We start from the raw sequence: 14,299 nt of genomic DNA, 5'->3' as shown, positions 1-14,299 counted from the left end.
GCCATTCCAAAGAAGAGTCTGTGGAAGACTTGCACTTCTTCTCCTGATGCCTGTGAATTAGTATGGGGATAAAAGGATGAACGCTCTCTCTGTGCAATGGTTGCACAGCTAGCCCACCTAAACTGGAACCAACATTTCAGGTGAGCAGAAGGTGGGTACTTAAAAACACGTGCAAGGTGCAGCCCCAAAGAGAAAAAAGTACCACGTTATTTTGATTCTTTTATTATTTTTTAAATCTTCAATTTTTTTTCTGCCATGAGACAGGAATGCATGATAGAAATGGCTCAAACATCTTCACATGACACTCTTTAAATCATATTTCATTCACAATTTCCCCCTAGAACATCTACAGTTAACATAATCCCACCCATTTCCATCCATTATCACAGATTAAATTATCCATTAAACAGTAGTTGCCAGCAATAGAAAGCTGTAAGGCTTTTTTTTTTTTTTTTTGCATAATAGAAAAACAACAACCCTCCTTTAGACTACAGCATGAGAAAAAAAAATCACGTTAACTCTCTCATTTTACATGGCAACCCCCAGGTAATAGATATTTTCAAAATGAAATGCATTGTTTCATGGTATTCACCGAGGATGAAAAAGAGTTATGCGTCCAATAAGCTTTGAAAAAAACATTACTACATAGTACTTTTTCACCATAAGTGTATTCCTTTTAAAGGAATCCATTACACTAGGATGGGAAACCTGTGGCCATTCACACATGGTTGAACTACAATTCCCATCATCCCTGGCTATTGGCCATGTTGGCTGGAGCTGATGGGAAAGTCCAAGAAACAGCTGGAGCAGCCCAGGTTCTCCATCTGTGCATTACACCTTGACACAACCATCTGCAATCGTCTGCCTTGCCCACTGACATTATTTGGCAAAGCAGCTAATCACACACAAGAGTTCTCCAACACCATTACTATTTAACAGCACAGTTTTAAAATAAAACGAACAGATAAATGGGTTGCTTGGAATCCACGCTTCTCTCCCGTTTGAAGAGAATTATTTTGAGGTTTTCCGGAATGGATGTAAACAAAGAGGAGATATATCTATCTATATATGTATATGCATACATACAAGTGTCCTTTGGGAGTTCATTTGAGTTCTCAATGTTACCAATGATGAATAGATACCTGATCTGCAGTAATTACTCCTGAGAAGATACTAGAAGGGAATGACAGTTCCGATGCACTTTGGAATGGCACAATCACGTAAACGCTTGCACACTTAAGACTTAACAAACTCATCCAAAGTTTCTAAAAACAATTCTAAAAACTAAACTCTAAGATATCAGCACAATAAAAAAGAAGATCCTATTAAATCAAAACATAAAACAACTAGGATTTTTTTTCCAGAAAACTTTTTTTTTAAATGTAGGAAACTCTAGGTAATTAAGAAAAACTTAGCCGACAGGATTTTTTTGTTTTTTTGTTTTTTTAAATGGTACTTTTCCAAATGCATAATAAAATGCCATGGTATCCCATAACTGGCCAGGGTCCAGCCGTCTCAGAGCTGCAAGATTTACAGCAACTGGGCAAGAGGAATAAAACAAGCACAAAAAAACTGTAGCACGCAGAAGAGAAAAAATCCAAAAATATCCTACATAATCCAAGTTAATGTGACATTTACATTAGAGCAATTAAAAAAGGAGGCTGTAAAAAACCCCATTTGAATTTTTCTGATTATGACGGTTTTTGTAAGCAATTGATTTGTTATGTTAATCCCAAGCACCAGATTTCATAACAATGATATTCCTCTAACATTGAGCCTCTTCGCGAGAGAATGAGCTGTATCGTCTGAAGGCCAAGTTTAACTTGAGAATCTGAACTTGTGTCATCATGCAATCAAGTCAGTTCACATCAAGGTCACAGTAGGTGTTCTTGAGTTTCAATATGTCTAGGCAAGTAGCTCCCTGGAAAAGATGTCCTACGGTGCCTGTCAATTAGAAAAACTACGTGAAGGTGGTTGTCTTAAAAGACCCAACTTAAAATCCATTGTCGGGGAAGGAGAAGTGTTCATTAACATGAGTTGCCTTAGAGTTAGCTAGCAGCACCCAGGTGGCTAGGAGGAATTAGTAGTGTTAGAAAATTGCATAGGTGTTAACAAAGAAGGCAGAGGGCATGATGCGCGATCGTGTTGTCCTCTTCGCTTCTTCCTCTCTTTTTAATATAAAAAAAGAAGGAAGAGCTCCCATCAAGAGCTTGCCGTTTTATTGGCTTTGCTGCACCCGGGTTGCATTATGCAGAAGGTATGACTTAGTCCTTCTGGTTGGTGTTAAAAAGTTATTTCACAGGAGGCTTCCCTCCGCCCCTCGGCATACAGCTGGAGCTAATTCCCCCTTCTCCTCTAGCCCCAGGCCATTTGCACCATGCCTCTTTCCAACGGCAATTTCAGAATTACATTTAATCTATGTTTACATCCTACTATCCTGACCAGCTCTTGAACGGAACTGCCAAGACGGGTCCTTACAATAGTTCCATGCAATGAAAACAGAAGATCGGACTAAAGGTCGTCAACTGAAACCCAACAACTTGGGTTGCTCCTAGACTGGAGATGCTTCCCCTTCCCTCTCCCCTTCTTGAACCCTACTCCCTTTTACAAAAGTATGCACACTGAGGGGAATTTTTTCTTCTTCTAAAAAGACCATCTTGAACTTGCAGTTGTTAAGACAACGGAGAGGTTTCCTGCTGGTCTTCCGTAATAGTGGATTCGCTCTGCTCCTCGCTTGTTTCGTTGGATGGTTCTTCACCATTTGGCTCTCCTGGATCCAGACTGCTCCCCTCACTTTGCTCCTCGCTCTGCTCTTCATTGGCTTCCACAGTCTGCTCCAGATTACTCTCCGAGGACGTCGGGGAACCGTCCGTTGCATTTTCGTTGGCTGCCATTCCGTCCAACGGCTGAGCGAGGGGAACGGGGGTACTCGGCTGCACAAAGCTTTCGCTGGCACTAGCGGGCACTTTGGCCGTGCCCATATCTACCGTGATGTCGTTGTGTGGCAGAGTTACTTTCTCCACAAGTCTCCATTGGATGATACTCATGTCTTTGCCTCCAGTTGAAATCAAGTGGCTATCGTTGTGAGTGAAGCTGACGTTAGTCACGTGGCTGCTGTGGGCGCTGTATTTATGACTTGGTGCCTGTTGAAACAAACCAGGAAATGACAGTCTGTGCTACTTGATGAGGATCAGAAGACCAATTGGAATAGCAGTTTCATGCCAGCATTTCAACACTGTGAATATACCCAGGAACAAAAATATGCTTCTTACAAGGCCAATCTAAGAATGTCCCAATTTAGGAGGAAAGTAGGGGTGACTCAGGGGAGATTTTCATAGTCTTGAGTTGGACAGTGCTGTTAACAAGGCATCTCAAGCTGGACTCCTTAGATTCCTGAGTCTGTGGACTTAGGTAAAGGTAAAGGCACCCCTGACCATTAGGTCCAGTCGTGACCGACTCTGGGGTTGTGCGCTCATCTCACTCTATAGGCCGAGGGAGCCAGCGTTTGTCTGCAGACAGCTTCCAGGTCATGTGGCCAGCATGACAAAGCCGCTTCTGGCGAACCAGAGCAGCACACGGAAACGCTGTTTAACTTCCCGCCGGAGCGGTACCTATTTATCTACTTGCGCTTTTGACGTGCTTTCAAACTGCTAGGTTGGCAGGAGTCTGTGGACTTACGTACCCCCAAAATGCTGCATTTTTTAAAAAAATGCAAAGTAAGGCCGACAAAGTTAATACTCTGAGCTCCAGGGGGACGTGGGTTGAGAGGCAAGGGGGATTTTTCATTTTGGACGACAGGTCTAGACTTAATCACACTGTATTATTTCCCCTGGACACTCTAAACCAGTGATTTGGGGAAGCAATGTTGAAACAATCCCCTCCCCCACCTCTCCCATGAAGCCAAATAGCTCTCTTCCCCACCCCCAGCAAAAACAGCTTGCATCCCAAACAAAAACTGGGTTGGGGGGCTAAAGTCCACTTGCACCAATGACCCTGGGAGCAAGAGAATATTTTTATGAGTGGGGAGGAAGGGAGCAGGGGGAGTTGGTGAGCCTTTAGATGTGATACTGGAATAAGTTTACTACCACTCCAGTATGAGCACACACATGGTTCCACACATGCATGTATCACCCTTGCCCCTAAAAATGTGTCATCTAGACATACCTTTGCCTTGGAGCAGGGATACTGAAATAGATGGACTTTACAAAAGTCATCAGCAACTGCGATCACCTTCCTGTTGTGGGACCTGATAAGAGCATTTATGTCTGTCCCGTCTGATCCTTCAGGCCACACTCCTTCAAATAGAGGAAAGCCAACAAATTAGGGTTGTCACCTGCTTGAAGAAATCTTTGCTGATTAGTCACATGAGTGAGCAAGGCAGTTCTGGAGAAAGAGGCACTGTTTAGATGGTGCACAGAATGGAATCCTGCAAGGGAAAGTGGCTGAAGGGTGGGGAAAATGGCCTAAATCACTGTGTGCAAAGAAAAAGTCGAGCAACCTACCCCTTCCACTACCAATTTCGGAAGCAGCTTCTTGAAAAAGAGGGTGGGAGAGGCCATTTTCTTCACACAGACACTTCTTTTTTGCAACATTAGCCTCTGTTGAAAAGCTGCATCCTTGCTTAAATAGTAGAGCTAAGAAAGTGCTCCACAGTTAACACTTAGCTTAGCTTTCCGGAGCACCCCTGATTTAAAATGCAAGAAGGGTCTTCTTTGCTACTCACCAAACACCTGAAATCCCAGTACACAAGTGTACGTCGTCCAATCGATATCCTTACACTCAGAACGATTCCTCATTAGTTTGCAGCCGGCTGGAATGTCCCCTTCAAAAAAAAATGCACAACCCTTATTGGAATCACATAAGCGGCATTTGTTTTAGCTGTTTCTGACATTAAGGGTGTTGCTTTTTCTTTCTTTCTTTGAACAAGCATCCAACTGCATCTTCTAGCATTTTTATAGCTTTAAGGGTATGAACTGAGAACTCATGGGTCTCTTGATGCTGCTGGAGTACGACTCCTGTCCCGGAAACCACTGGCTGTGCTGGTTGGGGGAGTTCAGCAACATCTGCAAGGCCACAAGTCTCCCACACCTGGCCTAAGGCAAGCCTGTCTTTCTCACATGGATATATAAACACTGGCTTACCAGCAGGGCTATACCAAATATTAGGGAGAGAATGTATACAAAGCTACATGCAGCTACCAGCCAAGTACCAGGGTCCCCAAGTATTCAACTTCACCCCATTTTTGGAAACGCAGGAGGTTAATGGAGACCCAGCAAGCTGCTACACTCTGCCGGTGTCCTGCCTTTGGGCAGGCCGAAGGGCCACGAAGCACGTGGCGTTCTAAGGAAAGAATGCTAAATAAATGCCAAGTAGCATTATTCCATTGCTAAAGTGAAGTTTTAAAATGCCAGCAGGTGTCTGCACCAGTAAGTGACACAGGGCTCTAATGAGGCAAGGGTGTGTGTTGTTTTTGAAGCCGAAAACCTGCTTCGTGACACATCACACACCAGCACCACTCTCCCCTATAAACTGTTAAACTGATTGATGTCCCTGCAGAGATGTAAGCTATATTTGGAAGCTCTGTTAGCAAGAAGCAGCTCTGAATAATATCAGAAGGTCAGGTTACAGAAGGTCACGCCAGTATCCCCTGTCAGCAAGCGTTTTGCACCAACAGCTTGACTTGCATCAGATCCCCCCCCCACCTTCCCGCCCCACTGCCTCCCATTATGAATGTTCAGGCACTCCTGTAGGCTGGAGGTAATTACAGCTTTGTACTCACAGTATAGTATTTCATAGTCTCCCGAGTTTGACATTATATACTTATTTTCTGGGGACCAGTCAAGGTGCGTAATATAGCTGGAATGTCCCTAAAACACACACAAACACACACAAAAAGAGAAAACAAGCAAGCTATCAAAATTCCGATCAGCAGAAAGAAGTATTTCCGCCTGCTTCGCTGTTTAATCCCCTTTTGATAAGTTCATAGAAACAAAATGTCACGACTGACTGTAGGAGTAATTTACCAAGTTCTATCGCTTCAGAGAACCCATTCATTTTGATGGAATGCACGTAGAAGCCCATGAATTGAACTTCATAGGGCCTTCTGATTGCACTCCACAGATACAAATGCTTAAGTTCTTCTGCCTGGTTATTATAGATAATTGGATTTTATGCTGTGTTAAAATTTCACCAAATCTTCAACAAAAGCAAGCTGATGGGATGCTAGAAGATATGCAGGAATGCAATGTAACAAAGGACTGTTTGAAGTGTGTGAAGCTAAATTTGTATCTGGCAAATGGTGAGAGAAAGAACAGCACCTTTCGTCTACAGCAGGTTTAGCTTTTGCTGCTTTGAAGTCTCCCCATGACCTGCTATAAGTAGCTATAAGTAGGTTCAGACCATGGTTTAGCCATGTGCTTAGGCTGTCCCTCCTTGTCCTCCTGCATCTCTGATTGCCCTTCTTACTTCTGACTCAGCGGACTCAGCTATACAGATGCAAATAAAACGTTTTAAGTGTGTTGTAAAGTGCAATATACAAATATTACACTAGATGGCGATGGTGAGCTATGGCGAATTCAATATATATTTCAAAACTTTTTTTAAAAAAGCATTTTCACAGTGGGTTTTTTTTATATGAGTGTAGATTCCACCAGTATCAAATCGTAATTTGCCAGCAGGTTAACATTTCAGCAAAACATAATTTGCCTGGTTCTCATGCAACGACAGATTATAATTTACTACTAAATAGGGAGCAAGAAGGGAAACACAGGGTTCATCCACATTATGCCAATCCATGGTCTGGTGTTACACATCTCAGCAGCCATTTACACATTGCAGCAGCCATTTCTGCAATTACTCCAGCTGCAGTTCAAGTGGAAATTGTTGCTGTGAGATTCATCTACGTATAGGCTGGTTCACAACCAAGATTTCCTCATGTGATTCAAAATGCAGGAAGATCTGTCAGGTAGAGGGGGGAAATAAGCAACTGGTTTATTTGAACTAGCTTTTAAAAATGTCCTCAAGTGGTTTGGAAGACATGCACCAGGGTTAAAAAGCAAAAGCTCTCTCTTTCTCTCCCTTCCCCGGCTCCTTTTCCTCATCCCGAATCTTTAAGATGCTGGAAGCTAGAACTGACATGGGGGGAGGTGCGGGGAGAGAGTTAGGACCACCATTTACTACATCCTGCCAGACATTTGGCAGCTGTAAACATTCCGAGGGGAGGCAGAGAATGGGTGGGTGGGGGGGCCAATTGGGAAGGGGCGCTCTGGAGTCGGAAAATCCCTTTGAGCCAGCAACTGCGATGGGAGAGGTCTGGACACCACATTGCTTCAATAGTTGAAATAGCAGAGTTTTGCATTCCGTTCAAAAGGAAAAAACCTCCCCTCGGCAGCGACCACAGTGAGAGACATATTACACTTCGCTTCTGATCTACTGTTCACATAGTGAGAGTAATCACTCCTGGCACCTTTGGCTAGTAAAACTGAGTGAGTGAACAGGGAAGCTCCCTTTCTCATCGCTAACGACAGTCTTCTTGGATACGACAAGGAGAGAGAGAGAGAGAGAGAGAGAGAGAGAAAATGTTAGGAGTTAAGAGTTGTTAGAGTCATTTATGTTGAACGGCCAGACAAGCTTACTCACATTCAAGTACAGTGGTACCTCAGGTTAAGTACTTAATTCATTCCGGAGGTCCGTTCTTAACCTGAAACTGTTCTTAACCTGAAGCCCCACTTTAGCTAATGGGGCCTCCTGCTGCTGCCACGCCGCCAGAGCACAATTTCTGTTCTCATCCTGAAGCAAAGTTATTAACCTGAAGCACTATTTCTCGGTTAGCGGAGTCTGTAACCTGAAGCGCATGTAACCTGAAGCATATGTAAGCCGAGGTACCACTGTATATATGAGCAGAAGCACTCTGAAGTCCTTTCTTACTGCGTGAAGGATGGGGACAAGCAGAGGTACGTAGCACATGCAAGAATGCTGGCGCAGGAATTGTGCATGCAGTCCTGCCCCCTCCACACTTTGAACCTTCGCATGCCCATAAAAATTCCAGAACATGCCTCTCACTCTGCATATATTGTATTATCATACCTATTTAGAGACCACTTCATGGTATAAAGCCATTGACAGCACACAGTAACGCCAAAGCACAAACTCTTAAGAACAATAAAACCATCCATACAGACTCTAAACAGAATGAAGCCATTTCATCAAACACAAAATAATTAGGACTCCACAATGTAAAGACTTTGCTAATACCAAGTTTCTGAAGCAACCACAGGGATACGGTGTCATCTTGTTACATAGTACAAGGACATAGGACATATGGATCTGCGCACAAATGCGTGCTGCACACAACGTGAAGGTAATATCTGAAGGCAGTGTATGGATACAATGCTGTCCTTCTACACAGAAGATACAGTTTAATGCACTAAGGCCATGTCTCCTTCTGGTGCTAGAAATATGAATTATGTACTACTGTAAGTATGGCGCAGTGTTAGAGAGCCCTGACGTCCTCCCTGCCATCTGGACAACATCTGTATGGGCTGACCTCAGGTTTGAACATGGAATGCAAAATTTTATTCTGAATAAGCACGCCAGTTTTCATTTAGATATCCGAGATTGCAAGGGAGATATCACATTGAAGTACATATTTTCCGGACTCCTTTCGGTTCAAAACACAGAAATCTTCAAACTTCCACTCCAATGCCCCATCTTCAAGGGAGATAGCACAGTGCATTGCATTTTGCATTTCCTTCTCCTGGGCGGTGGGTATGTTGAGCTGGTTGGTACCCAAACACGAGGCACACAAAAGAGCCCTAAACACACAGACCAAACCTATTCTGATCAGTGTTTGGAACCAAAGCAGGGATGAGCTAAGCTGAGGCAATTTTACCATGATTCAATATTCAAAATATGCACCCAAAACAATCCCTCTGAACAAGAAAACACTCTCAGAACTAGCAAGTGAAATAATGGAAACTGAAATTCCGGGAGCCTTTTAATTCATTTAAACCAGGAAGAACATAATGCACACCTTTTTTATGAACTGGCACCATTGGACTGTTTGTCTGAATGATTGTCCAAAGCATAGAACATGGGAAGCTGCCTTTAGCAAGTCAGACCTTTGGTCCATCTATCTCAGCACTGCCCACACTGACTAGAAGTGGCTCCCCAAGGTTTCAGAAAGGTGTCTCTCCCAGCCCCTACCTGGAGATGCCAGGGTACCTAAATTCAGGACCTCCTTGCATGCAAAGCATGCGTTCTGCCACTGGGCTGCAGCCCTTTTCCGAGGTGCACAGATCGCCCCACCTGTGACACCGTGTGGCGAAGCTTGGCCCTGATTCCATGTGTTGGAACAAGGGCCCCTGAAGAGGATTGCCTGCACAAGAGCAGCTGATTATGTGTAAGGAGTTAGGCAAAACAAGAGTATCCCGTATCTAAAGCAAGTCTGCACAACACTCAGCCAGCGAAGCTGAATATGGGCCACTGGCCAGCTACTTGATAATTTTGCTGTGTTTGCAGCCTCAGGCAGGCCACAGCACATGTGAGCGACATCAGAAGGCTCAGAGTCTGGGAGGTATGTTTTGGCTGCAACAATAACAGGGCAGAAAGGCAAGAGGGGGCAGCAGCCGTAGAGACCAGGCTGGGAAGGAATTCAAGGCAGATACTGGGGAAAGGGGTCACAGAAGGGACAAGGCTTGGGAAAGGATTAGCAAGTATTTAAACAACGGCAACCCTAAAGCAGGATCAGTGGTGGAGACTTTTGTATGAAAGACTGTCAAGAAATGCCGGGCATCTGTTTGATAAGTCCACTGGCATCCTTCTCTGGCTTTCTTTTTAGTCAGGTGCTGGGAATCTTTAGCTCGCCAGATGTTGCCAAACTACAACTCCCATGATCGTTGGCCAATGGCCATGCATATTAGGGCCGATGGGAGCTGTAGCATTTGGAGGCTGGGACCATGGAGGAAAAATAACAACCAAAGTAGTCTGGCAGTGAATGAGCGCCAATTCCTGACACACACCAGCCACCCCTTCTAGTTCCCACCATGTCAAAGTGGTTGTCGCCAGAGGTGCCAGTGTGACCTGCTATTTTATGACCTTTCTTGATGTCCTAAACAATGTCACTGTGATCTAGTGTCAGCCTACCAGTTTTGACTCTTGTTTCTCTTGGAAATAGCATCTACATAAGTACACCTAATACAGCACTGCAAGGGTAACATAGGATTAAAAATGACCAAAAATCAACCAAACAACCAGGGGAAAGAAAACTTGGAATTCTGTAACAGATGCGCCTGCGATGCATCGTTTGAATGTTTAACAACCATCGGTTCTTTTCACAAATAATTATGTTAAATTAGAAATTCCCCACAAGGGGGCAATAGATTCTACAGATACACAATCCTCACGCGCTGGAACAAGAGGATAAATGCTGTGCGATAAAAGTCCGCATCAACCATTGAAAGCAGCGTGAGTGAAAAGGTTATGTGCATTTCCTGTGTAACTTAGTGGAAGCCTGCCTTTTTGACAAGCTGGAGCCCTGGTCCCAGAGGATGGTCTGAAGGCACATGGTGCAGGAACCTTGCCGAAGCTAAGCAGATCTGCGTCTACTTAGTGCACGGACGGGAGACGACACAGATTGGAACCATATGCATGCTGCCTTGCATCGCTGAAGAAAGCAATTTGGTATTCCTTACTCTGACTAACTAAGGCTCTTCAGAATCTCAGGGGAGAGGCTGCAGCTCAGTGCTAAAGCTTTGCATGCAGAATGCTGCAGGTTCAGTCTCCTGCATGTACAGACAGGGCCAGGTAAGACCTTGTCCAAGACCCTGGAGAGCTGCTTGCAGTCACTGCAGACAAAACTGAGCTAGATGGATCAAAGTCTTGCGCTGTCTTATAAAGCTTTCCTATCCTTGAGTGACACTCCTTCCCTTAAAATTCACATGGCATTCCATCTTTGTAACTGGTAGTCACTGATCCAGAGTTAACTGTAATCTCTGACACCCATGTTCATAACAGTTAATGCACTTAAAAGAGCCCATATTGCATGGGAGGGAAGGACCCGTGCCACTGACCCAAACCACATGCTTCCCGCTTTTTAAAATGAGCACAGCTGAATTGCTACCTTCTGTAGCAACGTATGAAGGGAAAGAGCGGATGGGAAGACCCCAATTTTTCATTGCCTTTTAAAAACCAACACGAATCCTGAAGTTAGCGTGCTGCAATGGATCATGTTATGGTTTTGGATGTGGGTGCACAACATCAGTTCCTCCTACAAACTTTGTTGACATTTACCAGGTAGTGTGAGGGCTGTTTGCTCCCTGCCTGTTGAAATTGTGTGGGGTGTGGATTGTGACTCACAAAAAACCCTTTTGGCATCACAGTACCACAGTGAGCACTTATGGGAGCAGTCAGACTTAAAAAATAAAATAAAATAAAATAAAATGGAATTTGTCTAAGTGACAATTTGGGTTTTTTTGTGGGGGCAGAAGAAACTATTATGGGGGCCCATGTGTTGCAGGTTAGCCATGACTGCTCTAGAGATACATGCTACCCCACCACAGTTTTTAAAGGCATTATTAGGGTTCCTGATCAATATGTGAAAAATTCCACACTGGTTGCCATTATGTTGCATGCAAAATCCTTTTACTGTTACCAATTCATCCTGCATAGGAACTTACAGTGCACTTTCCATATCTACTGTACTTCCTTCCATTTTCTGTCACTGTGTAGAGGTAAATGAAGTTATCGTGGGATCCCACTGCAAGTAAGGTGCCATCTGCAATGAAAATCAGAAACAGACTGTATGTTGTGATATCCACTGCCGACTGGCATACCAAACATATTCCAGATGTGCTGAACAACTCCCTCCCTGTATAACATCATCCAGAGCTCATGTGGTGGCCTCGCTGTTGGCGATGAAGGAGGACTGAAAACAACACATGATGCAAACAGCAGGGATGGGAAACCAGATGTTGTCGGAGACCCAAGCCTCATCATCCCCTCACAACCAGCCACATTTGCTGAGGCTGATTGGAGTTGGGAGTCCGATAACATCTGGAGGACCACGCATTTCCTATCCCTGCTGTACAGGATAGCCTCTCATAATCCATTACCGAATTGGCCCCAGAAAACTGCGAGGAGAAGGAAGATTGCAGATAGCAATTTTCCCAATTCCTTCCCCTGCAACTCCTGAAAGCCATTTCTGGAGGCTGGGTAGAAGTGGACAAATTCAGATGGAGGCACCCAGTTTTCAGCATTCCTCGTTCCATCAACCCACATTTGTTCCCTGCCCCCACCTACTTTCAGGAACCACAATCTGGCCATAGTGCAAAAAACTATGAAAGAATCAGGTTTTGGTTTTGCTTTTTAGCATTCAATTAAAAGTATGTACGTGGTAGGCAAATGCACCAGAATCAGGATTGGCTGGCAAAGCTACTGAGTGTGTGTCTTGTGGCAAACCAAGAGTCATTGCAGTCCACGTGTGAGTCTGCCTCTCCAAAGCAGAGGTTTTCTGACCATTCCCTGCTAATTTAAGCCTGGTTAGCCAATAGAAATCTGGGCTCCCATCCTTTTCTTTTCTTTTTTTTATTTAAAAAACCTCCTGTTATGTTGCTCAGGTGTTGTTTAAGGCTCTGTGGAAGGTTTGTGCTGATTTTTGTAAGCAGTCTCAAAAAACTTTGGAAAGGTGGAATACTGATTTACTGAAGTTTTTTTTTAAAAATTATTCAATGCATAAAAACTCTAAACATGCAGAAAGGCTATTTGGAGTAAGACTAGCATAGATGGGTGTTCCTGCAGAATGCAGGCATTTTTTCACACTTTGCATTCAGCTCAAGAAGCACCTGTGCTAACTGAGAACTCAGTACTTGATTGTGAAAATATTTGTCCATCTGAACGCCTTAATTTAAAACACAATTAGCCATGCTATGGGCTTGGAATATGACAAAGAGTCCTCTGAAGTGTCTGCAAATGATAATGATTTCCAAGTAAGCTGATTCACACAGCAGGAATGGAAGAGCTGTCCGTGTAAAGTGACAATTTGACAGGCTCAGGGGGAAAAGAAGAGACTGTATGTTGACTGCCTCCCACAGAGAATCTCAGCCAAAATCTTACAGCATGCAGAGCTGCATCTGATGGAGCTCCAGTATACCTCTCCTCGCAAATGTAGCCTCTATGCTTGGCGCACTATGACACAGAAAAAAGTTCCTTTTCAGACGAGGAACTCCTAGTTTCCGCTACAGCATGAAAGACCTCCTGTGCAGGCTACTCTCAGTCAGTGTTAGAAAGTTAGAAAGCTAGGAGCTAAATGGCACCTTAAGCCTAGGTTATGGGTGCTCCAATAGAGTGTCTAGGCGTACTTTTCTTATAACAATAATACAAAGCTGAAAATGAATGAACTGCAGCTAAAATATTATGTTCATTTTTCACATGGTCTAGTCCTTCCCCTGCCTGCGCCCCTAATATTCCTAAGAGGGTCTCTTTCCCAGTCTTCAGAGAGTAGCTGGAAGTGGGGAGGCAGAAAAAGGTCCTCCATTCCTTCTACTCTGCAGTTTTAATCTGAAATCTTAGGCGCAGTAGTGCGCCAAGAGATCTGAAACTGCACATGCTAATGAAATTCCCTGTCTCCAAATGCGCCTAGAACAATGGGAGTTTCGAACGCTGCCCTCAGTATTAGCAGGGCCCCACCTGAGGACATGAATGAGCTATCCAGGATCCGGCTCAAAACAAATGGCCTACATGCCTGGCAAATCAATGGGGCACCTGGCATGAAAGCAGCAGAGGAAAAACTTCCATTGATTCTCCTTCCCCCTAAAATATTTTGCAAAAAGCAGGAAATGGCAACTAATAAGAACTGTGCTGCTTCCTGCAGGGGGGGGGGGGGAGCTGCCATTGATTATTGCAGCCATCCCAAGTCATTACCCAGCAATATGAAAATAGGTAAGTACATCAAATTATATCAGAGACTTAAAATATTAAGGGCATAAACAACTTAACAATACACAAAGATTATTGTACTGTTGAGGTTGACCCATTCAGCAGCTGTTTTACATGCTTGGATCATAACTCCATAACAAATTGTCCCATTTTTGTAGGCCTGCCATTGCTTATATACCTGGTGGGTTATATTTTCCATCTGAATTAACATCTCGAAATGCTTTATTTAGCCTGCTATTCATGGAGAGAAGCTGGCAAACAACACTGTTGATTCAGGTGCAGCCAAAACACAAGTGAAATCCTTCATTTCTGCACCTGCTTCACAAATGATCTACTTTGTTAATGCTGGAACGTAATCTGACATGAG

The 14,299-nt window shown here is 43.9% G+C and overlaps 1 protein-coding gene across 2 annotated transcripts in view; it reads right to left on the bottom strand.

Moving 5' to 3' along the window:
- Nucleotides 1-206: 206 nt before the first annotated feature.
- The window catches only part of EML4 (EMAP like 4), an 89,824-nt gene continuing 75,731 nt past the window's right edge, over nt 207-14,299 (bottom strand). For both annotated transcript variants that reach the window (XM_081000500.1, XM_081000501.1), the window contains 5 exons: nt 11,676-11,773; nt 5,780-5,867; nt 4,724-4,822; nt 4,165-4,295; nt 207-3,143 (listed from right to left, as the gene is read on the bottom strand). In XM_081000500.1, coding sequence (XP_080856626.1) covers nt 2,673-3,143; nt 4,165-4,295; nt 4,724-4,822; nt 5,780-5,867; nt 11,676-11,773 — 887 coding nt within the window. In that variant the 3' untranslated portion in view covers nt 207-2,672. The remainder of the gene's footprint in view (nt 3,144-4,164; nt 4,296-4,723; nt 4,823-5,779; nt 5,868-11,675; nt 11,774-14,299) is intronic.

This window comes from Podarcis pityusensis (genome assembly GCF_964106645.2).
Source record: "Podarcis pityusensis genome assembly, chromosome: 3".
NCBI classification, from domain to species: Eukaryota; Metazoa; Chordata; class Lepidosauria; order Squamata; family Lacertidae; genus Podarcis; species Podarcis pityusensis.
Note: the sequence above shows the minus strand (reverse complement) of the source record. Positions and strands in the feature narration are given on the sequence as shown.